Genomic DNA, 26894 nt, shown 5'->3' on the forward strand with positions numbered 1-26894 from the left:
CACCACTCAGAGGGAACGTGTATTTTCACTCGGAGAGCGGCAGCTCCAGCAGCGGCAGCAGTCTGAACTCTGACTCCCTGTAGGACATCTGTCACTGACCAGGGACGTCACAGCAGACCGGTCCCAGCTCACCAATCCTAAAAAGAAGTCGAGGTATGATTTAGACTCTGAAGCCCAGAGTGTGACAGGCTGCCTGCCGGTCGAGTGCAGCCTTACCCATGGCGTTATGTGTTTGCGTAGGTTATCTGTGTGAGCTGTTTGGTATTGATCTGCCGACTTTTGGACAGTATGTCAGATGACTCTTTGAATGTGCTGTGTCTGGGGTTTGAAAGTCCTGCTGCCGTGCCGGTGCTATTGTCTTTTTTCGCGTGAACACAAAGCTTCTTTTCATGAAGCTATAATTCCTCTCACTATGACCCAGCAGACTGTTGTGGGTGTGATGCTCCGAGCTGTAAAGCAGTTCTGTTCATTAAAACTGTTACAGCGTGTAAGAAGGCATGTTGAAGAAAGTTTGCCCTCATTCGATTTTTTTTCTAAATTTTGCCCTAGAAGTGTAATTAGTCACAAAGATTTGAATGGACAGAACTTTTGCAAGAACAATGAGGTTACGCCTGAAAGTTTGACGGCTTGTTAAGTTTCAGAATGAGCCAAAGCAGTGACCAGGCTGCATAAACAGGATGCCGTAGTCTGCCTACCCACACACACACACACATACACAAACACACACACTCCGGTTGAATGAACAGGCACCACCATCAGTGTTGTTGATGTAACAAGCCGAGTGAGATGTTTCTCCACAAACTGGCTGGTCTGTTATTGTGGACAAGTTGCACGGAGGCTGCATCATGCGGGTCGCTTGTGCTGCCGATGTTTCCGGAGGGTTTTCTGGGAAGATGAGGTCACACGGAGACACACCCAGAGGCTTGGGGCCCTCAGCAGGAAAAGACATGGGTGGAAGACTTTTCAGCAGCGCCTCTGACTGAGTCACTGCGTTGATGGAATTTCCATTCATTTTGGAGGAGAAGTATTTTGGTCTGAACATGGTATTCATTTAAAGATGGATGACACGGCTTGACACACATGGGAAGGGTCATTTCTCCCCGTCACATACACAAACAGAAGCCTTATGGCAACTTTGGTAGGATTACATCATCTGCTTTATTTCTATATAAGCAATCATTCAGCAAGAATTCCAAATAGGGTCACCTAATTTCCTCATTTTATCCCAACATAAAGGGAATTTTTGAATGAGCTTGCTTCATGAATTGAAAAAAAAAAAAAACGTGTTTGCATTGGAATGTGGTTGGAATGAGGATCATTTCCTCTCAGCCAGGAAGATCAAGTTGATGACCTGTGAACTCTTTGGAAACAGTTAAAAGCCTCACTTCCTGATCTCCCTTCTCCTTGCGTGGACACTATAATGTGCAACAAGTGCAATTTTTTGCTGAAATGGAATCTCGTTCCACTGCTATCCAAGGATGACAATCATGTTTTAAAATAGTATTATCAAGTGTTTTCAGCCTGAGATTTAGCCGGTCTAGACGGACGTGGCTGACTGAGCCGGAAGCGCGCGAGCGTGTGTGTGTGTGTGAGTGTGAGTGTGTGCGTGCGTGCGTGCGTGCGTAGTGTTGTGGTGGGGGTGGCTTATGCCTCTCAATGGAATCACAGGCACAGACTGAGATTGCCATAACACAGAGTTGGATCCAAAAAGAGAGGAATGAAGTGTAACTGACTGAAAATTCACAAACGATTACTGTTCTTTGGAAAGAGTTACGATAGTGGAAGATGTGAACTATTATATTTAGTTACGCAAACTGTTTTCAAACTATATTATATTTCTCTTTTCATCTCCTAATCTGTGCACCACCAGAGCAACATAACGTATTTAGTGAAGTGGACTGCAAAGAAACATCTCCCGTCTCTCTATAGAGCTACTGTCTTCATTTTGGGACTGTGATCACTCACATCTGCCCATGACTGTTTTTATGTGTACAACACATATTGTACAAGGACTTGTTCTTCTCTGCAGCTGTTTGAATTGCTCCCATAAACACACTGTTACCAGCACTTCAGAGTACAACAAGCTGTGGTCAGCTCCGAGCAACGCAACACAGCGGACCACAGCGGACAAGCTCTAAATATACGCAACTTCAATTCAAGCCTTTTCAACCCGTCATGACGTGTTTTTCTCGCTGAACTCTATTTTTCTGAGGCGCATTTTCCAAAATTACAGACTCCATTCACCGAGGCTTGCAGCACAGCCAAGCCCGTCACTATAATGGAAAGCCATGGACATGGATGACGTCCTGTCCTATGTGGGGAAAATATGGATGATGATGATGATGATGATGATGAGGAAGTTGCAGAGTTGCTCTTACTCAACAAAGCAGGAATCGATTGAGACTGTGGTAGTGTACACACTCTACCAGTTCATGTCATGTTTAACTCCAGCTGAAGAATTGTTTGTTTGTTTTTTTTCACGTTTGATTTGAAGAATCATAGATATCAGGCTCTGGGCTATTCACAAAAACATCCTCTGGTTATCATGTGACCCCCTGGGGAAGGATGGCCAAAACAAATACTGTTCACAGGTTCCTGCGATAGAAAATGCATCCACTATGAGGGGTGCACATAATAACAGGAGCACAGCTATTATTATTAGTTAAACACTAGATAACAACAGAGTTGAATCGACATATGCGACAGTCTCAGCAAAAGATCAATATCAAAACCTTTCAAAAACAGTCCAACTGCTGGGCCCTAAGCTGTTTTCTCCTGAGGTGATCTATGTGAAGTTGAACTTACAAGTGCCTATAAACTATAAACATTTAAATGATCTTTTATTAACTATCTTATTATTTACTTTACTAGTTTGACAATATACTGAATTTGATACTTATGTAAAGTGTTACTTTAACCACTGGGGGCGAGGACTTGAACTTCACCTGAACACCTGAAACACTCCACTGTAAAGACAAAACTTTGTGATCTGCAGACAAAAAACACATCTTCTTTGTCTGATCACATTTTAAAATGCAGTGGGTGTTTTTCTTTGCCAGGAACAGTCTCTTTTTCTCACTGTAAGAGAGAAAACTACACTTGCACCTCTGTAGACACTAGTGTTGGGTTTAGCATGGCCTGAGAAACAGAACAGATCTTCTGTCTGATATCATTGTCGAGCAGCAGGCCGCATGAGAAAAAACTCAAATCAGCTGACTTGGTCCTAAAGCACCAAGAATCACTTCACACGTTGTGCATAACTTCTGGAAGAAGAAAAAAAGAACTACATAATGAATGCACTTTAAAGAACACCGGCCCAGTGTTCCTCCGATCGCTCTCGGGGTGTGGAGTACCGGTCAAGCCAGATCGCTCAGAGAGCCCTGAGCCACGTCCTTACACAAGAATGAATTCCCACTTTATCTCATGACTGACTTCATCTTTTTATGGTTGGGACTTTCTACCCAATGCAACCGGGCACATACCAGCTGCTGATAGAAGGTCGAGGGCGGAGACTCGGGACGGGGAGGGACCTACCTGCAGAGGGAGAGGAAGGAATTTGACAGCAGGGCACCAGTGTTTCCCAGTGACTGGTCTCTGGAGAGTATGCCTCCTAGCTAAGGGGAAAACACTTGTACTGGTGTTGGTGTCCGTCCATCGACTGGAGAGGGGACATCAAAATGGGAGGCACCATAAGTCAGAGGAAGGGCAGCAAGCGGAACAGCTCAAGGACTCGCACGAGCAGCACCATGTGAGTCAAACCACTGACCTGTTTGATCCAGGCTTTACAGCATTAGATCAAATGCATCTAATCTTCAGTTCATTGACTTAAAACTTGTGCTGCTTGTAGCTGAACTATAAACAAAAATGTGACTTTTATGTGGCACGCAGTAACATCCATGCCTGGAACTATAACTGTAATGTAAAATACAACAATGAACCTGTGGCTGCACTCACTTGCAGTCTGTTTCCACATGGTGCGACTGGCCTCTGTTCAAGCGTACACTTGCACACACGTGCAAATATTCACACAGCCTCAAAATGAATCCACAGACTGTACCGAGTGCGTCTGTCAGCTTTAAAGCAACCAACCCACCAATGACATTAACATGGGATCTGATCTTAGGTAGAAAAACAGTGAATCTTAGAACCACCAATGTTCAGAATATACAAAACTTAGTGTGCAACATTTATAAAAGGGGTTTGGTTGTTTGTTTGGACACGGCTGTGACCGGTTTAACGTGATCAGTTTACAGGGCTGCCTGAACACGTCCACAGTTGTCTCATCACAGTGTGATGTCATTGTGAGACAAATAGCTTCACTGTGTCAATATTTGCTCGAGGCAATCCACGTCCTCTTGTTCTGGGAGGTACAATGGCAGATCTGACACACGGGACAGTGAGTTTGTCAGTAACTTAACTTGAAGTGTTGTGGATAGCCAACATCCCACATTGGTCGCTTATGGAGCAGAGGAAACTTTTGCAAATTCTGTTCATGCACAGCTCAAGTTGTGCAGAGAAATCATTGGTCACATAATACTTGTTGATCAGATGCGTTTAAATTTCTCAATGAAAACTATAGTGTTATATTTATTGAAAACTAAATAAAAGGTGATTTTAGAAAAATCCTATTTCACCTTTTAGCATCAAATAACCACATGGTGTGAAAGACGGACAAATGGACAGGTTTACTCCAAAGTCTTATTCCGTTTATTCCGGCATTTGTGAAATCACACTTTCGCTCCTGATTAGCAGAACTGTTTCCTTCATGATCAGCAGAAACGGCTTCCACCTGTTACCATGGTCACTGTACACAAAGATGATGACAGCCTAGGCTGCAAAATGCTCAAATGTCATGAAAATAAAAAATGCATGACAAAAATGTAAACTTTACTCACAAAAACTGTAAAATGCCTTTAATTTATGTTGACTGAAACCAAACTAGATCTGAATTCGGTTCCAAAATCAACACCGATGGCCACGTTCTGTTCTCTTCAGAACAAAGTTAGTTGGTGTTATTTGTTGCTGGGCTCTTTATCCAACACACAAATGAACCAACTGATTAAAAAAATAGCATTCCGTCCTCAATTTTCACAATTAATATATGCATCCTCACTTCCTCCTAACTTTGGCTGTCTGTCGTAGTGTTTGTGGTCTCCGCCTCTTCTCCTCTCACCCAGGGGTTGGGTGCCTTGCTCAGTGTTTTGCAGGCCACAGCGTCAGGCTGGCATGAATCAGCAAATCTCTCTCTGGCTTTCTCCCAGTTCTTCTGGGACTTTGATCTGGTCAGAGAGACGCTGTCGAGGGACATGGTAGCACTGGCTCCCAAACCCGACTGAGACTTTCTGATTTTCAGTTGAATCTAGGGAGAGAGGAATGAGAAGTGAAGACAATCAATTCAGTTTGTTGCTTTGGAATACATCTATGCAAAAGCAGATGAGCCAGTGAGACATCTCCAGCGTTCTCACAGGGGCTTTCATTCCAGTTCCCTCTTTGCCCAGTCCCTCTCCTTTCTTCCAGCCCATTTTCTCCAACATCTTCCTTCCTTTATTGACTTCGCTGATCTCCCTTTGAAAGAAAAAAACACAATATACAATTACCACTCGCATCTATTGTATTATAACTTGTTTGGCGACAGTCAAACTGCCAAAGACTTACTCGTGAACAGAAGCAGGTGCGTCGTCTCGTTGGAAAGCGCCCTCGCTGCCCACTGTCTGTCGACGAGACTCTGCTCGGTCTTGGTATTTGGGGTTCCTCACGGCTTTGACCTCCTCATACTCACTGCTCTGTTTTTACAGAAAAGCACAGAGGTGAATGAAGAGAAGAAGGGTGTTGAAACTAAAACTGCTGCTGGTCCGGATCTCACTCACCTGCAGGCCATATTTGGCCTTCATCTGCTTCAGCTCCTTCTGCCTCAGAGCTTCTTTATCCTCTTTGGTGAGAGTAGGACCTTAAGAAAAAAAAAACTGTGAGAGGGAAGCCAAATATATCATGGTTTCATGAATCTATACGAAAACCATTGTCCTTGATTTACCGTGGGTGCGTTTCCTGTAGAGGTTGCTCACCTGTAGTCTCCGCTCTCCTGTGCTTGCTGAGGTGAGCCATCACCTGACCAGGCTCACATCCGTCACAGGTGTCAGTGCCTGAGTGGATATGGAAGGAGAGCACAGTCTCTCCCATCTTCACCTCATCACCGTGCATCAGCGCATGCGGCTCACACTTGGCTTTGGGCTGTCGGAGAAATATTCATTGATAACGTCACCGCTTACTTCTTCTTGTTTTATTTAGAGGCAGCAAACGGAGAAAATTCTGACCTGTAAGATTCGGTTGCCATTGATGACTGTTCCGTTCTGGCTTCCCTGGTCCACCAGCATGTAGCTCTGCTGCCCCTGGTCAAAGTGCACCTCTGCATGGAGCTGGAAACAGACACAGTTTACAGTTAGAAACATCACAGTACCCTTTATTACACAAATAACAAATTTGATCCCTAGAGAAATATACAAGTAAGGGGGGGCTTACCTTGCTGACTCCCATCTCTGGTATTCGAATTGCATGATCCATATCTTTTTCTCTGCAACAGAAAGACATCATGTTGGGCTTCAATAAGATTTCTGGGCAAATATTATCAGAGTGAGAGATCAATTAACAACTGACAAAGAGGATGTACTTTTCAATACTCGTCCTGTCGTGTAGCTCAGTATTGCAGCCTCAGGATTAACAACTCCTAATTATAAAAATGCAGGCACTTATTTTTAAGCCCTTGGTATGCAAGTATCAAACATTCGCTGTCATGTTGTCACTTCACAAAAGACTAAATGAGACAAACCTGCCAATGGTGGCTGGAGAGTCGGCTGTGATGATGAACAGACAGCCCACCTGCAGCACTGGAGACCTGACCACTGTCACTCGTACACAGGGAGGCCAAATGTCTTTGACTGCAAGAAAAATACAGCCACAAAATAGTCAAGACAATTAAAACACTGTCAACACCAGCAAAAACAAATCTCCAAACAAATTACTATTAAAGAGCGTGTGCGCCCAGCACACGCGTGAAATTCCGCTTGTTTTTCCCCTCACCTTCCTGACTCCGAGTCTCCATCTCAGATTCTGGGCTTTCCATGTAGGGAGAGGCCGTGGACGACGAAGGAGTGGACTCCCACTCGTCTTTCTCAGACTCCGTTATCTCACCCTCCTCCGGTTCGCTGTTCCCCTCCGAGTCATCACTCTGAACGGGGCTTTTCTTCTTCTTCCGCTTAACTTTTGATGATTTAGATTTCTTCTTTTTCTTCTTTGATCTTTCCTTCTCGTCGTGGCGTGAACCGTTTTTCTGCTTCTTCCTCTTTGACGAAGATTTGTCGCTCTCCTCCTGACGTGGAGCCAAGTCTGCACTGCGAGACCTTCGCTTCAGTTTCCGTGATTCCGTGGTCTTCTTAGTTGTCCGCAGTTCCACCCAGTCATTCTCTTCTTGTTCCAACTTAATATCATCAGATGTTAGTTGTTCCTGCCATCAGACAGTCAATGATGTGATTACCACCTCCAGTCATGTTCACTGACAGCAGGCCAGCTGGCTTTGTACTGTAGCTCCAGAGCCTTTTGGCACAATGCATTGTCTCAGTCTTCAAAGACAATTCACCGCAGACCTGAACCACATCAGCTCAGGTTTAACACTAAAGTCCTCACTTATCCAAGTATTGGTTTGCCGCCAGATTTATACACACAGGTTAATAAATCTTTGAGTCGTACAAAGTTTATGACAAAGTACAGAGAAAGTAATGATCACATCAAACTGTTTGAAAGATCTGACAAAATGATAAATGCTTTATGGTTGAACTACAGCTTGAGCTTTAGTATTTTAGTTTTGACATGATTATTGATTGTTTTGAGGTTTGATCTGTTACTGAACAGCTTGATATGCCCCCAACCCACTGGGAAAATGTACATGGTTTCTCTACAGAATGACAACCAGTGGGCGTGAGGCTTCTGATTTCTGATAACACAGGCAATGATGCGAGTGTAAAGGATTGCATCATATCTATAAAGTATGAAAGATGTATTGTATGAATGCGTTTACTACAAACTCTTAACGTGACTTATTTTTTTAATGGAATGTATAGAAGGACATGTTTTGATGGTAAACGATATACAACCAAGTCCCTGGTTAAAGAAATATTTTGAAATGATCAGGATGGTGGTATTAAAATAGTACCTCTGTGTGAAGCAGTATTCCAGCAAGAGGAAATCTTCATTTTAGCCAATGAGCTAGTCATCTCTTGCACCTAGGTCAGAGGAATAGTTGTCTTTTAGTGAACTAACCTCAAATTAATACCAAAAGCAAGTGTTTGAAGACTGAGACCAACAATGTTAAGGGGTACTATACGAAGTCAAAAGCCAGCTGTCAGCCACAAAAGAATAAAGCGCTCATGCATCAATAAAAAAACCCTGTCGCTAACATACCTTATCATCCGTTTTCTTGGCCCCTTTCTTGAACTTCCTGCCTTTCTTTTCCGCAGTGTGTTTGTCTGGACAAAGCTCTGTCGCAGTCTGCGCAGCAGGCACCTCAATCCTGGAATGAAACTGGTATCGGCCGCTCTCTGCGTCATAGTAGTAGTAAATACCTGTGTTTGCATCGTAGTACAACTGACTGGCCTGAGAAAGAGAGAGTTTTTAAAAAAAAAAAAAAATCAAATTACTGGTACATAATGTCTGTCAAAAAATAGCTTCCGAGATGAATTCTGCTGGACACCAAAAGAAGCGGTCGACGAACCGAGTCGTAGTAGAAGCCTGTGCTGTGATCGTAGTACATCCCTGTAGTCTCGTCAAAGACAAACCCAGTCTGTGTCATTGCCTCTTCAGCAGTGGCCCTCAACATGTCAGCTATGGATCCTGCATCACCCTCCTAGAAGAGACAACATCATGTATCTATCTCATATCACACACAGAAACTTATGAACTCTACTTAGTCGAGTAGCATCACATTATTTCGGTATGTGGGAAAAGTGTTGACACAGACAAGTGGCTCATGAGGTGAACCATTAATAAATATTCTGATAACAAAATGTTTGAGCAATTCATACTGTAATCAATCAAATATTTTCACTTCTTGTAACTTTTTTAATACAGCTAACTTAGAGCTAAGTATGACTTCAAACGGACCTCTGTTGTGACTGCAACACTGCTGTCAGGTCGAGTTGACTCATTTGCAGCTGCTGCTTCGTCTGGTGCTGAAACCTCTGCCGCTTTGCTGTCATCAGCTTCGTCCACTGCTGCTCCGTCCACTGCTGCTCCGTCCACTGCTGCTCCGTCCGCTGCTGCTGTGTCCAGGCCTTCCTGAGTATCTGCTGCTTCAGGGTTCTGACAGTAGCTTCCATAGTAGTAGTTGTAATAATCTGGAATGAAATATTAAAAACATTTGCAACAATTCTCACACTTCCTGTCCAACCGATCTGGTCCAATTAAACGACCAAAGTTACCCACCGGTTTCCGTCCACACGTTTTCTTCCGTCTGAGTTTCCCCGTTCACTCTGTCTTTATCCTTCTTCTTCCGTTCGTGGATCTCTGCGCTCAGCTGATCAACCTGAACCAATGAAGTTCGGATCAATTCAAACCGTCCTAACGTGATAATACCATCGTGATGACTCACAAATCCAGGCTGATTTATTTCAGGAAACGTATTAATCAAGAAAATTAAAAAGGAACAAATAATTTCGGTTGACCTATTCAGAATAATGTGTAGCTGCTAGTGAACATTAGAACAGGGCTTTACAGAATGAATAAATACCTTTCAGTGTTGACAACACTGAAGTTATCCTCTCATCTTAACAAGCAGTGTGGTGGACAGCTCTGCACAATCGGTTCTGATGGTCTGTTCCACCACACGTTCTGTGAGCAGAGGGTCGCTGGGTGGACTCACCTGTTTCCTCAGGTCTTCGTTGTAGCTCTCTGTGCTCCGCTGGAGTCTCTCGGACTGGTTGAGCTGCTTCTGCAGCTTCACCAGCTCGGTCCTGCACTCCCTGAGCTCCTGCTTCAGCGAGTCCACCTTCAGCAGCAGCTCGGCCACTTCACACTTCGCTCCGTCGTCGTTCTCCATCAGTCAAACTGAAGACACGAACGTGCGCGAGTTATTGAATGACGTGGTGAACAGGTCAAGGCAGCTAGCTCCTCTGCCCGCTGACGACACCTGCATCGCGCCGCTCTGCTCACCGCCTGTGTGGTTTGCGCCTCTTCGTCGGTGGGCTTCCTGTCCGCGCGGCGCATGAACCGACCTGAAAGTTGAAAATAAACATCTTGTAACCAGCCAGTTTTTCCGACACACCCCAGCACATGTTTAGAAGATAGTTAGACAGTTAGAGTTATAACCGTGGGAACGTCTACAGTCCACCCTGCTCTCGACCGCCATTTACTAAGAGTGAGGCGCGCCGCGGCGGAAGTGCTTCTTCTTCGGGTTCGGCGGACTTCTTCTCCCGCTGTCGATCTGCCACATCACCAAGAGCTTCAGCGCCGCCTAGCGGTGAACCGCGTTCATAGTTTTAGCCATAACGCATAACCAGAAGCATTGCTTTCATCTTTTGACCTTCCTTCCTCCCACAATCCCTTTTAAATTGAGTGCACTTTCCAGAATTTAATTAAGTGTTTAATGGCATAATGAATCGCTACGGAGCGCAGCAAGTGACATAAAAGACAAAACCCTGCTCTGTGTCCTATCTTTTATGACTCTTTTATGTTTGCAGGTAAATATGAAGGTGCAACACAATTAGGTTTGCATGACTGTTGAGCTATAGCAGTTAGTGTGCAGTCGTGTGCATTATTTATAATGCAGTATACTTTAGTGAGCATATTGAATGTGAATGGAGTTTGTACTGTATTCACATGACACATGCTTATTCCAGTATGAACATTGTTGATTGAGTGTTTCAACTGATGGCGTTTAAAGCTATCAGAAATATGTAATGACACATAACACCATTTTGTGCAGTGGCTATTTCTGTGCACTCTCCAATTGTTATTGTGGTCTTTGACCACTAGATGTCAATGCAACACACTGATTCTGGCAACTAGAGTCATACTCAGACGACTGATTTGGCCTTTCTGGTACTGTAGAGACTGAAGAATGGGCTCACAGTCATTTGTGGCAGGATGTGGTCATAACTTTAAGTCAAAGCTTAACCGTTTCTGTTAGACGCCTGCAGATCTTGGCTGCTGATTGTTCGACTCACGTTGTGCAGCTTGTGTTTTCCATCTGTCAATGTTTGCTGTTTGTGGACTGACATGTTGGGTTCCCTCATTGTGATGATAAGGCAGAAGTGAGGACTGCTGTATGCTGTTGCACAAATCAAGCCTGTCAGTGGCCCTTGCTCTACTTGTCCTTCCCGTCCCTCTGTTGTTCCTCAAACAATCACATTTCCACTCTTCTGGTCACAATTGTGACTCACTTTCTTCCTACTCATTAATTTCCATTCTTGGAAAATGAATTGATATAAAAAGAACAGGGAATGTTTGATGCACTCGGGGCAGTTTGCTGACGCTTGCCAAGACCAGGCCATCTCCCTGTGTGTCTGAACCTATTTCAGGCTCCAGAGGAAGGGCTGTTATGTAATGATGTGGCTCCAGTATTGTTGTTTAAAACTAAAACACATTTTTGTTCATGACTAAAATGTATTTTGAGGAATAAACTATAGACACAGCCCTGTGAGAAAAATACTATTAGTGGATGCTAAGACACATAGACGTGGATACTAATCGTAAAAGTCTCATGAGTCACATTTGTACAGTGAATGGCAGAATTTGAGTTGCTGTGTTAACTGAGAACAACTCTACAATCTGTTGGGGAAGTCAGATTGTTTCTCTTTCTAGTTTTAATGACTTTCTCAAAATTGACTTTCAGGTTCCTCCCACCGCGTTTGAAATCTGAGCTCTTTTCAGTTGTGTTTGGATATTGGTGGAGCGTCAGACTTCTTGGCAGGAGCCATGGTAGATGTGGTGGTGGTGCAGCATTGAAGAATAGGTGGGTCTTCCATCTGGAGACACGCACAGCTGCCTCACGCTACTTACTAATGCTTGTTGATGCCATTTATTTTAGACCTGAAATACTCGCGTCCCAAAGTCCTCCCTGAGGACGACTGGCAGTTTGGGAAAAGTGAAAGAAAAAAAACGTGTTTTTTTAGTGTTTTGAAATTGATTCTGAGCAACATATGGTGATTTTGCATAAGGGATTGTAATATGAACGTTTTTCTTACGTAACCTACTTATCCTTCGCTACCATAAGTTTTCACTGACTGCTCTGGTGCAGTCATTTGGAATAAACAGGGAATCCATGGAAACAGAGTCTTAAATGTTCTTTCCACTTTTCAGACATCAACATAGCGCTACAAAAACACAAACAAAAAAACAGATGTAGGAAACACACCACCATCATTCCTTCCCTTTCAGGTTTTTCTAGCGTTCTTTAACTTCATCTATTGATCAAACACTTTAGGACCTAACTGCTTATCAAGGATTATTGAGCAGTATAACCACCCATTGTTGTAATAACACTGAGCTACCAAAGGTCTTGACTGTGGCTAAGTCAATTTAAAAAGAGGAAAGCCTGGTACTGTTGTAGGCAAACATCTTGCAGACGAGAAAGAGAGACTAACTGCTCAGAATAAAGACAACATGATTCATAAAACTTTAACTATAATCTTGAATCTTTAAACTGCCCCTTAACTACTACCTGCACCTCATCAGTGCATCCTGGGGCCCAGTCGCCCTCCACCCAGCTCCACATGTTCCACGAGACCCAGACATTAACTGGGCAAAGGGACAAACTCCACCCTTTGCTGGTCAAATGTGGAAACTCTGAGTCTGACTGCGGCACGTGTGTCTCTGCTCCTCGGTGGGAATTTGGGAGGAGTTTTGCTGCTGTGTGGTCGTCGAGCCAAACCTTTCAGTTTCTGGCACTGGAGGACAACATCAGAAAGCAATGCGCAGGAGATGCTTTGTCATTTTATTTGACAAGAAGTTACAGCCATTGTAGTGCAGAATGCTCTCGTTCTGTCTCCCTGCACAGTTTGTCTTTGCTAAGTGTCAACTAAGCCCCAGTGACAAAAAGTTATTGTGTATTAATATGAGTGTAACATTTTAAGATGCATATTGACTAACTGCAGCTGCTGAAGCCTAAATTTTGCTTTCTGGTTAATATCTGGAATGCATTTATTCTCAGAGAACTATGGATCTTTTCCTGTAGGGAAGCATTTTGAGGGGATCACTTTACAGCCATTGTGAACAGGAGGAGTGATTGCAGAGATCCATATTTCTGTCATATGGAGTATTACTTAAGGATAGACTTGAGGAAAAATTTAACCTATTCTTAATACACTGTCTGAGCTCACTTTGGAGCTCCTATATTTGTTTGATTTTGGAATTGAAAACTCACACATGTAGGTGATTGATTTGATAACTGCTGCTAATCATAATGTACTCAAATGCAAACCACTTTTGAAGCAGTGGTTCTGATTGGGATGCTGCTACGTTTGAGTCTTTTCTTCTATAAGTTTTTTTTCCTTTGTTCACTATAGTGAGTGGCTTTTTTTCCTGTTTGTCAGCATTAGCTCTAGAAAAACTGCCGCTCGTGCTGCCGAGGTGGTTCAGACACACCTCATGAGTGATATCATGTCATCTTTCCTTCCAATTTACTTGATTACACTCATAGTTTACGCAAGTCGGATGCAACAAGGGTTGTTTTTTTGGTGGCAATCAATGAGTGCATTGAAGGCCATTGTCGTCAGCTTAGTGTTTATACCGCAGACAAATTGAATCCAGCCAGGTAGAGAACCTGAGGCTACAGAACAGGTTCCCGCGGTCACGCATGCCTGCCTGCCACTGGATGGGAGAAACAGTTAACTGTTTCAAAGCCTGGGGGAGCAGAGGAGGCTTTAAAATCCAGCCCCACATTCCTAATCTCTCTTTGGGCTGTAAAATGTGGAGCCCCAACCGTTCAACTCCTCCTCCTCCTCCTGTGTTTGTTTTCTGACTCCCTCCTTCTGCTACAGAGTAGAAGAGCAGCCTGACGGGGAAGTACCATTCTCCAACCACAGGGGAACTCCTTGTGCTGAGTACAGAAGAGCTGTATACAAGAACCCTGCCTCCCCCCTCTGCGCTCTCCTTCGGTGGACTGGCCCGATGTGGAGGGGAGAGGTCTGAGGGGGTTTAGAAGAGGAGAGAGTGAGAACAGCATTTTGGAAACCAGCTGATCAGAAGCTGTGGTATTCTGCCACAGAGGCAGTGAAGAGAGGAACCGTGACTGGAAAAGAGGAGAAGAGACGGCAGCTGGCAGTCTTCTTTGTGATTGAGAATATACAAAAAGGAGAGTGTAAAAGAAATGTCTCCTTTGATGGGAAACTGGGAGCTTGTGTGAAGAGAGCAGCTCTGTGGAAAGATGTGAGAGCACTGGGTCGGGTGGAGATCTGAGGAAGAGGCACACAGAAAAAAGAATCAGTCCAGGGCTGGAAGGAAAAGCAGTCCCTGACCATCAGTGAGTCAACAGAGGGCCGAGGATCCCTGAGGAGAGCGGAGCGATGTCTTCTTGGCTGTCACCTGTGTCGTGGGCCAAATGGACGTGGACAGCGGTGCGCGGGGGAGAGGGAGAAGAGGAGGATGAAGAGGGGCTGGGGGCCAGTGAAGACAGGGAGCAACGTGGAGAGAGAGGCGAGGAAAATGAGGAGGAGGAGGAGGAGGAGAGATCTCAAGGCTGCAGGCAAGTGGTGTGCTTCTCGCTGTGCGGACTGGAGGAGGGGGCATTGGTACATGTGTGTGTTTACATGTCAGGTTGAGGAATCTCCGTGACGGTTGGATGAAATGAACTGGAGACAGAGAGGAGGAAAACAAACCCGTCCGACACATTTCTGGTGTGGTTATGGTTCAGACTGTGACATACAGTGTTTGAACGTAATGTCTTTGTCAGCCTCAGACAGTAGACATTCTCAGAAACAACACACACCCCAGCAGGAGCCAGTCAAGTACAATTTAGTTGAATGACGTAATCAACCGAAAACACAAAGATGAAACGTGCCCAGGACACTGAGGCGTTTGTGCCTCTGTTCTTGATAACATTATCATCCTGGCCACAGTCAAATGCCAAGATCCATGTTTGTTTTCTGATTATTTAACCAGAGTAGTGTCAAGACGTGTGATGTTGCTTCCTTGAAGTGATCAGATCAAATTGAAACTCATAATTACAGTCACAAATTGCTGTGGGAAAGGGTCCATGCACTACATAGTGCAAATTGTATTCAGATGGGATGCTCACATCTTTATTTAAAATGATTAGATCACTTATAGCTAGTAAGTTACAGTCTTATAATTCATGCTGTCTGGTGCTTACGACGAAACAGGAAATAGTAGGCTGCTCTACTTCCTCTTCCTCTGTATGTCTTTTACTTCATCTATATTTTCGCCCCATCTCTATTCTCCCCATCGCTGGCATGAATCAGATCACAGAATCTAGAGACATTAAGACAAGATTAATACATCGAATTATGTGTATGATTACATTCAAATTATTTTTGGTTTGCATGAAAAACATATCGACAATTTTGTGGCATCGTCCCTTAGATCAGTGTTGCACGGCCTGGGAGGTAGGTAAGATATTTGTGTTAACGTGGAAGTTGCTTTTTCGTGACTTTTTAAAAATGTAATACTGGATAGTTTTACCTCCTCGTGATTTTATTCAAATGAAACAATGCAAGAAGAGAAAATAGACAAATCGACACACATTCGATTTTAAGGTCACAAGCCGTGAAGCCAGGAGTCCTACGGTATCTGGAATTAAAAAACATCACTGTATGATTTAATAAGGAACAACATTTGTGCATAAACTTGTACATATTGCACATTTTATTGCCGTGAGAGCAGTTCTGTAGGTTTGTTAAGGTCTGTTGCAGTTCACAACGCTAGTTCAACCTTTTGCTCTTGGCGATCAGCAGTTTTTTCTATGTCCTTCTCTTAGTATTTTTGTAATATGATCACTCATCTGTTATGTAATGATTTTTCTGTTCCCCTCTCTCATTTCATGAATGTTTGGAAAGTTCACGCTCTGTCTCTCCCTCTCTCTTCTCCGTGACTCTCTCTCTCTGACTACCACAGCTCTGACTCAGAGGGTAATTTTGGCACCCCCGAAGCTGCGACTCCTGTCCACGGCCTTTCGACCATCCTGGGAGAGCTGGAGAACAACAACACTGATGCAGACAAAACAGGTGAGGCCACTGCCGAGCAAAACAACAGGCCGACTGAGAAGGGCGAGGACAGACAGCCGACCTAAGTTGTCCAAGACGTAAACACACTGTACAGTAACACCTCGGGGGAACCGGAGTTTCTCATTAACATAACAAATATTGAACAGAACAGAAGCAGAAAGAGTCACTCTTTGATGTTGCCATGGAAACAAGTCTTTTGACATTGTGCAAAATGTTCAGACATCACATGTGTGCACATGTGTTTGTCTTCAAACTCAGCAAGAAAGAAAACGTGCCCAAAATGTGTCAACTAGATATATTTTATATGTTCAAATAATCACTTTAAATAGCACAATTATGCATATATGAATCCCACTACTGTGTCTGAACTGTGCACATGGTGTATCAGGTTCACCGCAGCAGAGTAATTGGATACACATGTATAGTTTGCTGTCTCAGGAATGTACCTACTGACTGCATTTCAGCTTTCAATAAGGATTTACCTGCCTTTTTTTAAAAAGTCGTGAAGCATTCACATTTCTCATGTATTATATTCTATCAAAAGCACAATGCATTGCTTTATTACAGGTACCTCGGGTTAGCTAATAGTTAAGCAGTCCTGCATCTTTGGTATGTAAACGAGTATGCAGCGGGGACTTTGGGTGGGTTTCGGGTGCGATGGTGGCGGAAGTACTGTCACTGTCATTTGAATTCTCAGAGGAGGAGTCTGTAGCAGAGTGTGGGAATGGCCTTTGCCCTGGAATTTCAACAGGTTCAACAAAAGCTTTGGTTCACCCTGTTTTGTACTGGTCACTGATAGTGGTCACAATGAGGGGAGTGACTGAGCAAAGCTTGTTATCAGGCTGGAACCATCAAACAGCTCTCTCTCTTTCATTTTTTGAAGTAGCCCAGGTTTTTTTGGAGACCATGGGATGATATGAAGCTGCTGTTGTTTTGTCAGGATTGAAACCTTCCGGTAAAACAGCTCCAGCAACATTTTGCAAAGGTGTACATTGCACAGGTCAGCCAGAATGTAGAGAGGAGGGAGTTCACTGTTGTTGCAACCACAAACATCCCTCCCTGAAGCAGGTTATAACTGGCAGACGGGAGCTGAAGTGCCTCCGTAAACGTCTTTGAATGTAAACATGCTGGCGGCTGTGTTTGTCTGTGCCCATCCAAAGTCTCCATTACTCCATCGGAATCAGTCTATACAACGATGGCGCTTTATAAATATTTAATGGATTGTCGAGGACTTTGTGACAAAAAGTCCCCAAACATAAAACTTGATTACGTTCACAGCTGGATGCTTCGCATTTCTCATTTTGTTTTCCACAGAAGTTGAAGCAAATGAAGATAATCAGACAACTATTATGCACAGATAGGATTTGTGTATTTTAAGGCACTGCAGCTGAGTTAGTTTTATCCTTGTTGTGACGTGTTCTACCTCTATACAAACTCTGTAAGCTCTGTAAAAAAAACATAGTGCTGAATATATGGATGAAGTCATGTTTGTATGGGCATGTTAGAAGGCAGGAACTCTTTGAAAATGACACCCGGGCGACATGCTAATGTGAACAGAAGTAGGTAGAAACACAGCAGGCAGTGCTAGTTTCCTAGCAACATAACATTACATGAAAATGGCGATTATGACAGGCATACTGAAATATGTTGACGTGTCAAACGCAGCCCAGGAGGTAATAATGACACCATAGTTGCTTTCACTGTAGTCATCATCATACAAAGTAAATCATTGTGCTTTTTATTTGTGTGTCTGAATGTACAATCTATGGTTCAAATATGATGGCCCTCATAGTAAGACATTGCCATGGCAACAGCAGCCATTGGAACGGTTGGTTGGCTAGTAACCTTCTTTCAGAGAGCCAATCAGATATCACCTTCAACAGAGTTTCATTTGATTGGGGAGAATGTCGTAGCAGAAGGGTGTATGTAGTCTTAATTGTCACATTTTGACTAGGTTTATGTTGTTGTTTTTTAGGCTTAATATTTTTTCTTGGATTTCCTCTTTCAGACTTGGATCAGGAGGAGCACCTGATAGTGACTTCTCCTGCCGAGGATCAGCGTAGTTTGCTCAGCCACAACATGGGTCAGGACGAGCCTGCCGTCCCCACGGCGGGCCCTCTGGAAATAAACATGCAGATACTAGATGCAGAACAAACAGAGAATTGTCCAGAAGCTTTGGACTCTGTGCTTGTCCCTGATTCCTCCTCAATGAAGGATAAAAGCCCAGTTCCGTCCCCTGAGCCAACCCAAGCCCCAGTCCCCATCCCAGTTGCAGATCCTGTCCCGGACATGGCTCCAGCTCCAGTTTCAGCTCCAGCTCCAGCTCCAGCTCCAGCTCCAGTTTCAGCTCCATCTCCATCTCCAGCTCCAGCTCCAGCTCCAGCTCCAGCTCCAGCTCCAGTTTCAGTTTCAGCTCCAGCTCCAGCTCCAACTGCAGCTCCAATTCAAGCTCCAGCTCCATCTCCATCTCCAGCTCCAGCTCCAGCTCCAGCTCCAGCTCCATCTCCAGCTGCAGCTCCAGCTCCAGCTATAGTTTCAGGTCCAGCTCCAGCTCCAGCTCTAGTTTCAGGTCCAGCTCTAGCTCCAACTCCAGCTCTAGCTCCAGCTCCAACTCCAGCTCCAGCTCTAGTTTCAGGTCCAGCTCCAGCTCCAGCTCTAGTTTCAGGTCCAGCTCTAGCTCCAACTCCAGCTCTAGCTCCAGCTCCAACTCCAGCTCCAGCTCTAGTTTCAGGTCTAGCTCCAGCTCCAGTTCCAGCTCCAACCCAAAAACCAGACTCAGTACCATGTTCTGAATCTGCACCCAGTCAAACTCTGGAGCCCCCTGAGGAAAAACCTCTTGCTGTTTCAGAACTAGAGTGCAATGGCCTCCCAAAAAAGACAGAGCCCACTCAAAAGACTAAAACCAGCAAATCTAAGCCTCCGTCTTTGAAAATGAAAGCCTCCCTGAACGAGCTTGCTCAATCAAATGAGGAACAAGAACTTCCTGTACCCATGGCCACATACAACTTTGACCCTGACAAGTTAGATATCAGCTTTAACCCCTTTACCAGCGGTGGATCAAAAATCCAAAATTCTCCTCCACCGTGTGGTTCAAGCTCTCTAGCAAGGCTTGAGCCTCTCGGTTGCTCATTTGCTGTCAGCGAGGCCAGCTCAGCAGCAGAGGCAGAGATGATGGAGCCTTCATCGGAGACCAAACCTGTGATGCTGGAGTTCGGTCTGGACGAGGGGACGGTCAGCAAGCCACCTCCGAGGAAATTAGGTAAAAAAAAGACAATCAGCAAACTTTCAGCTAAGAAGCAGAGGCCCACAGGATCAGAGGCTTCCTGCAAACCTGCACCAGAACGCACAGTGTCCGAACCAGAATCTCAACCAGTACCAGAAGCAATTTCCCAGTCTATATCAGAACCTGTGTCTGATCCTCCCCCAGAAACTTCTTTGCCTGTTTCAGACTCTTCTGCGCCTCTGAACCTTGAGGACCTTCCTATTCCTAAGAAAGGAACGTATAACTTTGATCCCAGTCAGTGGGATGACCCCAACTTCAATCCGTTTGGTAGTAATGGAAATATGAGCAGCTCTCCAGCTATCCCTAAGGGCTCCTACAGCTTCAACCCAGACAATTATGACGATTCTGTTGACCCATTTAAACCCTCCACAAGCCTGAGCACCGAGGACTCGTCCAGCAGCGCTGCTCAGCCTGAGAAGAAAGCAAAAGACGGTGGCAAACAGAGAGCTGGGCACTTGCCTGGTGAGAAGAAAGTGAGGCAGATCCCCAAGAAAAGCAAAGAGACGACAATCGTGTAAGTCTGCAGTCAAATGGCTTGAGGTGGAATTTCCATCCATATGTTTGCTATCTTCCTTTCTTACCCCAGAATTTAAATTAAAAAAATTATTAATTACGATTCCATGTAATAAGATCTATTCCCTGTCATTGCTCTTTCTTGGGCTGAGGGTGTCTGGATGCATAGCAAACAATCCTTTGAACACACGGCAAACACTTAACACTGCATACTGACCATTGATGCCATTCCCATATAGGTTATTTATAGGCAGTGCTTATGCACTGTTCAAACTAGTTTTAGCTTTTCAAGGGGTGTCAGCATCTTGCGTTTATGCTCAAACTGTAAACTATCTGCTGAGTTTCTAACATGCTGAGCTGAACACGTTTGTCTCTTCCCCCTGTTCTTTGTTCCCTTATGAAAACCCCTCCCCACTTCTCGCGGTATCCCCTTCATCCTTCATCCTTCCTCTTCGTGTCTGTTGCGCCACCCCCAATATCTGCTTTCGCCCCACTTCTCTTGGCCTCAGGAAATCTGACAAAGTCAAGTTTCTCTGTTTTCTGTTGTAAGTACTCACACTATCGACGCTGTCTTTCATGCATGCATCGCTTCCCATTATTACTCTCGTCACGGCATGTGCCATGTCAGAACTGACGTATGAAGGAGTGCGTGTCTTCCTCAGTTTCACCTCAACTTGCAGGGCCGTTCCCTCACAATTTAATTTGTCCTGTCTTGTGGTGCCTTTGGAAGCCGGGCAGCACCAGTGTGGTTATACATGTTTGTTGCTGCACCTCATCTGATATAGGGCCATGCAACAAGGCACAGGAATGTTTGCAGCTTAGTGGTTGTAGTAAGCAGTGAATATGGATGATTTTTTTGTGAAGGTCACACAAGTTCCTGTCTATATATAGATTCTAACTGTTATTGTCATGTGCTTGTTTTTTTTAGGAACACCTGTAAAGTCCAGAAATATGATGAGAGCCAGCCCTTGGTGCTTGACGTGTGTACTCAGGTAATGTGTGTATTCGGCTTTATGAGTATCTGTATGTGTGTGAGTGTTGTGACAGCTGAAATGTTTCACTTTACTGCAGTGACACCACAAAGTCCATTATTCAGCAGCTGTCCAACCACTTGGCCTGACCTCTTAACACACACACACACACACACACACACACACACAGTCCCACACGTGCATCAGCAGTGTCCAGTGTAAGCTTGGCACAGTGACAGATCTGTTACTTATCACTCTGTCAGATATTAGTCTGCTGCTCCTACAGGCCCTCGACATTATCACTTCCTCCACTCTCAGGAGATATCCTGACACTCTTGCGCAGCTTTAAAGCACCTTAGAAACCTTAACACAATTGGAATGTGTTACTGAAACTATGGTTACGTTGGATCTCACGGACTGTCTGAATGAATTTACTGTACCAGCATCATTTCATGAACATTTCAGTTCACAATGGTTCATGTGCACTCGGTAGAGTCAAGGTTTTTATTAAACGTGCAAATTAAATTTCTGTAAAGAGTCAGTTTATATGTAAACATCTTTTTTTTTCATTCAGAGAGATGCGTGAAAGTGCTCTATGACTACAAATCCTTTTGTAATGTGGCTCCCATATTGTCCTCTCGTCTCCAGGGGGAAGACGAGGTGGCGGTTCAGACCCCAGAGATCACTCAGCAGGTTCATCACGCCACAGATGAGGAGAAGCTGGCGTCCACCGGCATCATGGGCCAGCCAACGGACACCCAGGAGGAGAGGGAAGAGCCCGAATGTAATAAAGCTCCTGCGAAAAAACAGCCAGTCAAAGATATGTCTGTCATGGATGGTATGTTTCTCAGTTTACTCAGATATTCAAGACTTGAATAGACTTGTGATCAGCTATAACTTAGCCTGGGCGCTAAATAACACACACAAGGAGCACCCAGGCTACATATGACACATTTTCCCCTTCTCACATTCAGTAAAAGAGTTCTCTGACCAATGTGTTCATGAAGAAATTCATGTTTTTGATAAGTGACAGCACAAGCACACTAAATTATTGTATCCACAGGCACAGTATCTGGTCCCTGTTGTTCCACCACACCTTTTAAGTTCTCTTGTGATGTATTTTGTTCATCGTGTATTTGGAGATACAACATGAAAATGCCATTTTGTACCGGCATATTCACGGTGCAGGGTGTTGGAGAGGTTCCAGTTGAATTGGAAAACATGAACAAGGAGAGTGAGAGTGAGAGAAATGGAGCATGCATACGCAGCAGAATCCCTGTCCTGGATATAAGGAAATCATAAACATTACACTAGGGAACAACTGCTTCTTACAGTTGTGCATCAAAACTGTGTCTGACACCATCTCTTTCTAATGGAAACTCTTTGAAACTCTTTTGTTTCCCAAATTCTTAATGATGAAGTCCAGGTACATTTTTGACATGTACTGTATCGAATTGCTCCTTTTTTGTAATTTAGATATGGCTACATAGAACAATTAACTTATGTCTCGTTGTTTTGTGTTTTTTCTCCTCAAAGGTCCTGAGATCAAGAAGTCAGATCACCAGGTGGAGAAGGACACCTGCAGTCTGAAAGATGATATAGTAAGTATAACCACAGGCAGGGACTCGCATCAATATTTCAACACTTGCAGCTTGTTTTGCACCAGCGGTGCTTCATCTCAGTTGACTTGTGTTGTAGTCCGATGCCCCAACAGGTACTTTAGCTACAAGAATCAAATAGTTTTTACTCACACCATATTGATCTAATATAACCACTTGCACTTGTGGAGCTATGCAAATGTTTCATTAATTAAGTCAACACGCATGTGCACAGTATTTCCATAGCACTCTCTGCAAAGACATCGTGTGACGACAAGTGCTATTGTCTCACATGAAAAATTGAAATATCTGGGTTGTGCTTACACATATCAAGAAATAATGGATTAGGCTCTTGTCAGGCTGAGTACACAGCATGTTTCCTACATGTTCCACAGAGTGAGGTAACCATGAAGCAAATGATGAAGATGACGAGCAGTGAGGCCACCGACACAGGAGCCCTGAGCCAGGACAACATACCGCTGAGTGAGATGGACAAGGCTGAAGTCCTCACCCTGATCAGAGAAGAGGTACACAGTGAATCTGACGGTGATCACTATCTCAGATCTAAACATATCCAGTCCATTTATTTATTTATTTATTTTCTTTTCATGTCCTGTCTTCCTATCAGATCATCACCAAAGAGATCGAGGTGAATGAGTGGAAGACAAAGTATGAGGAGAGCAGGGCAGAGGTTTTTGAGATGAGGTACGAAGCTTCCTTGCTTCCTGTTTACAACACAAATGTAGAAAAATGTGAATCATCCAGAGAAGTAAAGCTAACAGACGACGGCTCTCTGCTCTTATCTTGACAGGAAAATAGTTGCAGAATATGAGAAGACAGTTGCACAGATGATTGGTGAGTTGCCGCCACCTGGTGGTCGTACTTCCTACATAGTTTTGTTTGTTCACCAGGTACGGCACCTCCAATTTTATTGTATGCCATCTGCTGAAATGGCATCTAATACAGTCAAAGTAATGTGTTCTCATATGTAGTATGTGTAAAGCCCTTTCCTCACATAAGTGCTCTCTTGTCTGTAGAGGATGAGCAGCAGCAGAAGACCCTGTCCTGCAGTAAGTCAGTCAGGCAGTTGACCTTGGAGAGAGATCAGGCTCTGGCTGACCTCAACTCAGTGGAGCGCTCCTTCGCTGACCTCTTCAGGAGGTACGAGACCATGAAGGGAGTTCTGGAGGGCTTCAAGAAGGTCAGTAGAGTTTTATGTGTCATTATGCAGTGTAGTCCGCCTTTATGTGATAGCCAGTGCGCTATATATTCTCTACATGCATCTTTCCAGAATGAGGAGATGCTGAAGAAGTGTGCACAGGACTACCTGATGCGGATCAAGCAGGAGGAGCAACGGTACCAAACCCTCAAGGTGCATGCTGAGGAGAAACTGGACAAGTGAGTGTTGAGTTTTCATCCATGAGTCAGGTTTTTACATTTTTAGAAAAATTTGGAGTTCAAGGCTGATTCTGACAATCTTTCCGTCCATCTTCTTCCTCCCCCACTCCCACACTCGCAGGGCTAATGAAGACATAGCCCAGGTGCGTGCCAAGGCCAACGCTGAGGGAGCCGCACTGAACGCCACCCTGAGGATGGAGCAGATGAAGGTGGATTCACTTGAAAGAGCTGTGCTCCAAAAGGTAGGAATGACCGAAAACATGATTCAAACTTTGTAGGTGAAAGGAAGAGTGTGCTAAAAAAAACGTTGGTCTTCGCTGTGAGAGATTTGCATTAAGTTTTCTGTTTTGGCTGATACTTCCCTTTTCAATTGTAAAGTTTGGTAAAAGGTACTGAGCACACATTTTTGGATCTGAATACATTTGTGCTCCCAGCTGATTTTTACTTTTTGCACCATGAAGAGCTACACATTTTTTTGTATTTGCATTGCAAAACATACCTTTTCCTGTTTTGTGTAATGAGATTTTTGGCCAAAGATATGAAATCACAGATTAATGGTAGTTGTTTTATGATAGTGATAGTCTGTCATTTACAGTGCACGCTTGCCAACAACAAATTGAACACCAGGGGGCAGTATTTCATTTATTAAAACAAAAGTGTCACCAAGTATCTCTCCCTGTTTGCAATGCAGCAAAGTGGATACGACCTGTCCACATTGACTGTTCTGCAGGACACAAGAAAACTTTTTTCTCTGCCTACAGATTTAGAAAAGTTTTGATTGCTCCTTTATGGAGATGTGTTTCTCAGATAATTTTCTAAACCTTGTGTCTGTCTCACAGAATCAAGAGATCGAGGAGCTCACCAAGATCTGCGATGAACTGATATCCAAACTGGGAACAGAATAGGAGGCCTGTAGTGTAACTCGCACTGCAATGTGTGATTCTGTACATGAACACAGCTTTCTCTTTGTCAGCTCATATGTTTATAACAATATAGATATTATTGAAATACAGAATGGTTACACTTTCTCATATTATTTTTCCGACTGAAATATGAAACCAGACAAAATATGTAATTGTGTAAATTAAGAAGCACAAATGTATCACGAGGGGTAGGTTAAAGTAAAGTGATTATATTCCATTATTTTGTTCAAGGACAATTGTTTGGGTTAATAAATAATCCATTTGCATCTGTTGGTTCTGGTGTAAAACAATTAACCAAAATGTTCTATCACAAAGAATTTAAGTTTCACACAAAGCTGTAGAAAAAAATGTGGAAACTAAGGGAAAGAAAATGTGCACAGACACATTTTAGTACAAAACGTCTACAGTGTAAGACAGATACAGTTTTCAGAAAGGACAAATCACTGAGTGGAGTGCCTACACTGATCATACTGTATTAAGTTTATGATGTTTAAATATTTTTTGCTGGAATTTTATCTGTGATACAGACAATTAAGTTCTGCTGCTTGTTTTCTGTCATCGTTAAATGAGCTCTAAATAATATCACTATAATTTCTTGAGTTGAATTTTACATTTTGTCACTTATTTTGAAGTTAAACCACAACGTTTCTACATATTGTTCTTCGCGCCCCCTCACATCTCTGGGATAGTTGAATTTGAAAAGCACTTAAGAAAACCATACTTACACTCACTCATATAATATTTTCATGTGATTTTTTTGACAGTGATGGGTGGAGATAAAAGTCTCAAGTGGTGAAAGCTTTGCTTTTAATAATACTCTAACATTAAACCATGTGCCATGTTTCATTTTCTGCATTTGAGTGTGGAAAATTTAAAAGCACATTATATTGCATCCATGTAGATATTTTTGGATCATATTCATATTTTATCTGTGAGACCACATGTTGCTGGTGTGCCTTTAATTTGTTTATGTAAAAATATATATATATATATATATATTTTTGTTCCTCAATGTAGTTGTTTCCAAACTCTGTTGCCAAAGTGTAGTGTATTCATTATATTTCTTGTATGATAAAAAATATTCTGAACAATAGTGAGTCATCATGGGTTTTACAGTTTTAATGCTTGATATGATGGACTTCATTACTTCTCATGGTAAGCAGATTGGAAGCAGGTTATCATTATATAGTAAAATCTCCACTGAACATTTTCTGGTCTGATATCGCTCAGCTATGTATCATATATATAGGACTGATTTTGTGGTTTGTTTGGAAACCCTCTTTTACATCAGCACAACCAGTTGCCAAATGTCAGTGTAAGTTGAGATGGGGTTCAGTGTGACTTTGTCCAGTTGTAGTGGTGTTACAGTGAAGGTGCCAAGTGTGAATTTGATACTTTGTGAAAAGAGTGTTCTAAATTTTGTCCATAATATTTGTAAAATTGAAGAATTAAGTATATACTCAGATTATTTTGTGCATTCCTGAATAAATGGTAGAGATTTAATATGATGCCACTGTCGTCCTTTGCCTGAATACTTTCAGCTGTGCACGACAAACCACAAACACATAACTGGCCTCTGTCTTTGCAGTGATGAACGTAAACCGATGCAACTTCGGACAGACATTATTCAACCCTACAGTGGAGCCACAGTTCACAACAGTTTTCCTTTATGCTCTTTCAGCCAATGTACTGTTACTTTTTACAGACATGTCATTAGTGGCATTTTGTTTGTCTGCCGTTTCCTCTAGCAGTCATGTTTAACAGTGAGAACAATGTGTCCATAAATACATAAAGAAAACAGTCTAGCTGAGCCCATACGCCCAGTAATTTATAAGGAACCCCTCAGTATACATTCAGGATGTCAAATTGAGATGACTAATTATATGTCTGTACTGTAGATTGAAAAATGAACCTGAGGTAGTTGAGTTTCTAACCGCGCCCAGCTCCGTTTACAGTTGTGTGTTTGCTCCACTTTAACATTC

At 43.4% G+C, this 26894-nt stretch overlaps 2 protein-coding genes across 5 annotated transcripts; one reads left to right on the forward strand and one right to left on the reverse strand.

Annotated features, from left to right (window-relative positions):
• Positions 1–26415, forward strand: tacc1 (transforming, acidic coiled-coil containing protein 1). 3 transcript variants are annotated; one of them, XM_047332351.1, is made up of 13 exons: positions 1–153; positions 16117–16226; positions 18235–20023; positions 20951–21014; positions 21642–21831; positions 22530–22594; positions 22987–23118; positions 23220–23296; positions 23403–23446; positions 23629–23792; positions 23883–23989; positions 24111–24231; positions 24829–26415. In XM_047332351.1, exons 3-13 carry the CDS (start codon positions 18306–18308, stop codon positions 24892–24894), a joined length of 2748 nt encoding a protein of 915 aa, XP_047188307.1. In that variant the 5' UTR covers positions 1–153; positions 16117–16226; positions 18235–18305; the 3' UTR covers positions 24895–26415. The 3 variants fall into 3 exon arrangements, with proteins under 3 accessions (XP_047188307.1, XP_047188306.1, XP_035486437.2); XM_047332350.1 differs by lacking the exon at positions 1–153 and adding an exon at positions 3575–3748; XM_035630544.2 differs by lacking the exon at positions 1–153 and adding an exon at positions 14188–14728.
• Positions 4685–10415, reverse strand: aggf1 (angiogenic factor with G patch and FHA domains 1). 2 transcript variants are annotated; one of them, XM_035630535.2, is made up of 15 exons: positions 10198–10415; positions 9908–10092; positions 9472–9571; positions 9151–9383; positions 8762–8893; positions 8452–8643; positions 8204–8273; positions 6824–6932; positions 6517–6568; positions 6312–6413; positions 6063–6228; positions 5868–5947; positions 5656–5783; positions 5466–5565; positions 4685–5359 (listed from the first exon to the last, which is right to left on the reverse strand). In XM_035630535.2, exons 2-15 carry the CDS (start codon positions 10082–10084, stop codon positions 5120–5122), a joined length of 1881 nt encoding a protein of 626 aa, XP_035486428.2. In that variant the 5' UTR covers positions 10085–10092; positions 10198–10415; the 3' UTR covers positions 4685–5119. The 2 variants fall into 2 exon arrangements, with proteins under 2 accessions (XP_035486428.2, XP_035486427.2); XM_035630534.2 differs by lacking the exon at positions 8204–8273 and adding an exon at positions 7075–7498 and having other exon boundaries at positions 10198–10414.
• Positions 26416–26894: the final 479 nt, after the last annotated feature.

Source organism: Scophthalmus maximus, chromosome 6 (genome assembly GCF_022379125.1).
Source record: "Scophthalmus maximus strain ysfricsl-2021 chromosome 6, ASM2237912v1, whole genome shotgun sequence".
NCBI classification, from domain to species: Eukaryota; Metazoa; Chordata; class Actinopteri; order Pleuronectiformes; family Scophthalmidae; genus Scophthalmus; species Scophthalmus maximus.

Excerpts from the sequence above, each read along its gene's own strand:
- tacc1 (XM_035630544.2), top strand. The coding sequence starts at position 14,550 with ATGTCTTCTTGGCTGTCACCTGTGTCGTGGGCCAAATGGACGTGGACA. Across the intron at positions 14,729-16,116 it reads GAGAGATCTCAAGGCTGCAG|CTCTGACTCAGAGGGTAATT; the intron begins GCAAGTGGTGTG and ends TGACTACCACAG. Across the intron at positions 23,297-23,402 it reads GCAGAGGTTTTTGAGATGAG|GAAAATAGTTGCAGAATATG; the intron begins GTACGAAGCTTC and ends TTATCTTGACAG.
- aggf1 (XM_035630534.2), bottom strand. The coding sequence starts at position 10,084 with ATGGAGAACGACGACGGAGCGAAGTGTGAAGTGGCCGAGCTGCTGCTG. Across the intron at positions 9,384-9,471 it reads AAACGTGTGGACGGAAACCG|ATTATTACAACTACTACTAT; the intron begins GTGGGTAACTTT and ends ATTTCATTCCAG. Across the intron at positions 5,948-6,062 it reads CAGGAGAGCGGAGACTACAG|GTCCTACTCTCACCAAAGAG; the intron begins GTGAGCAACCTC and ends TTTTTTCTTAAG.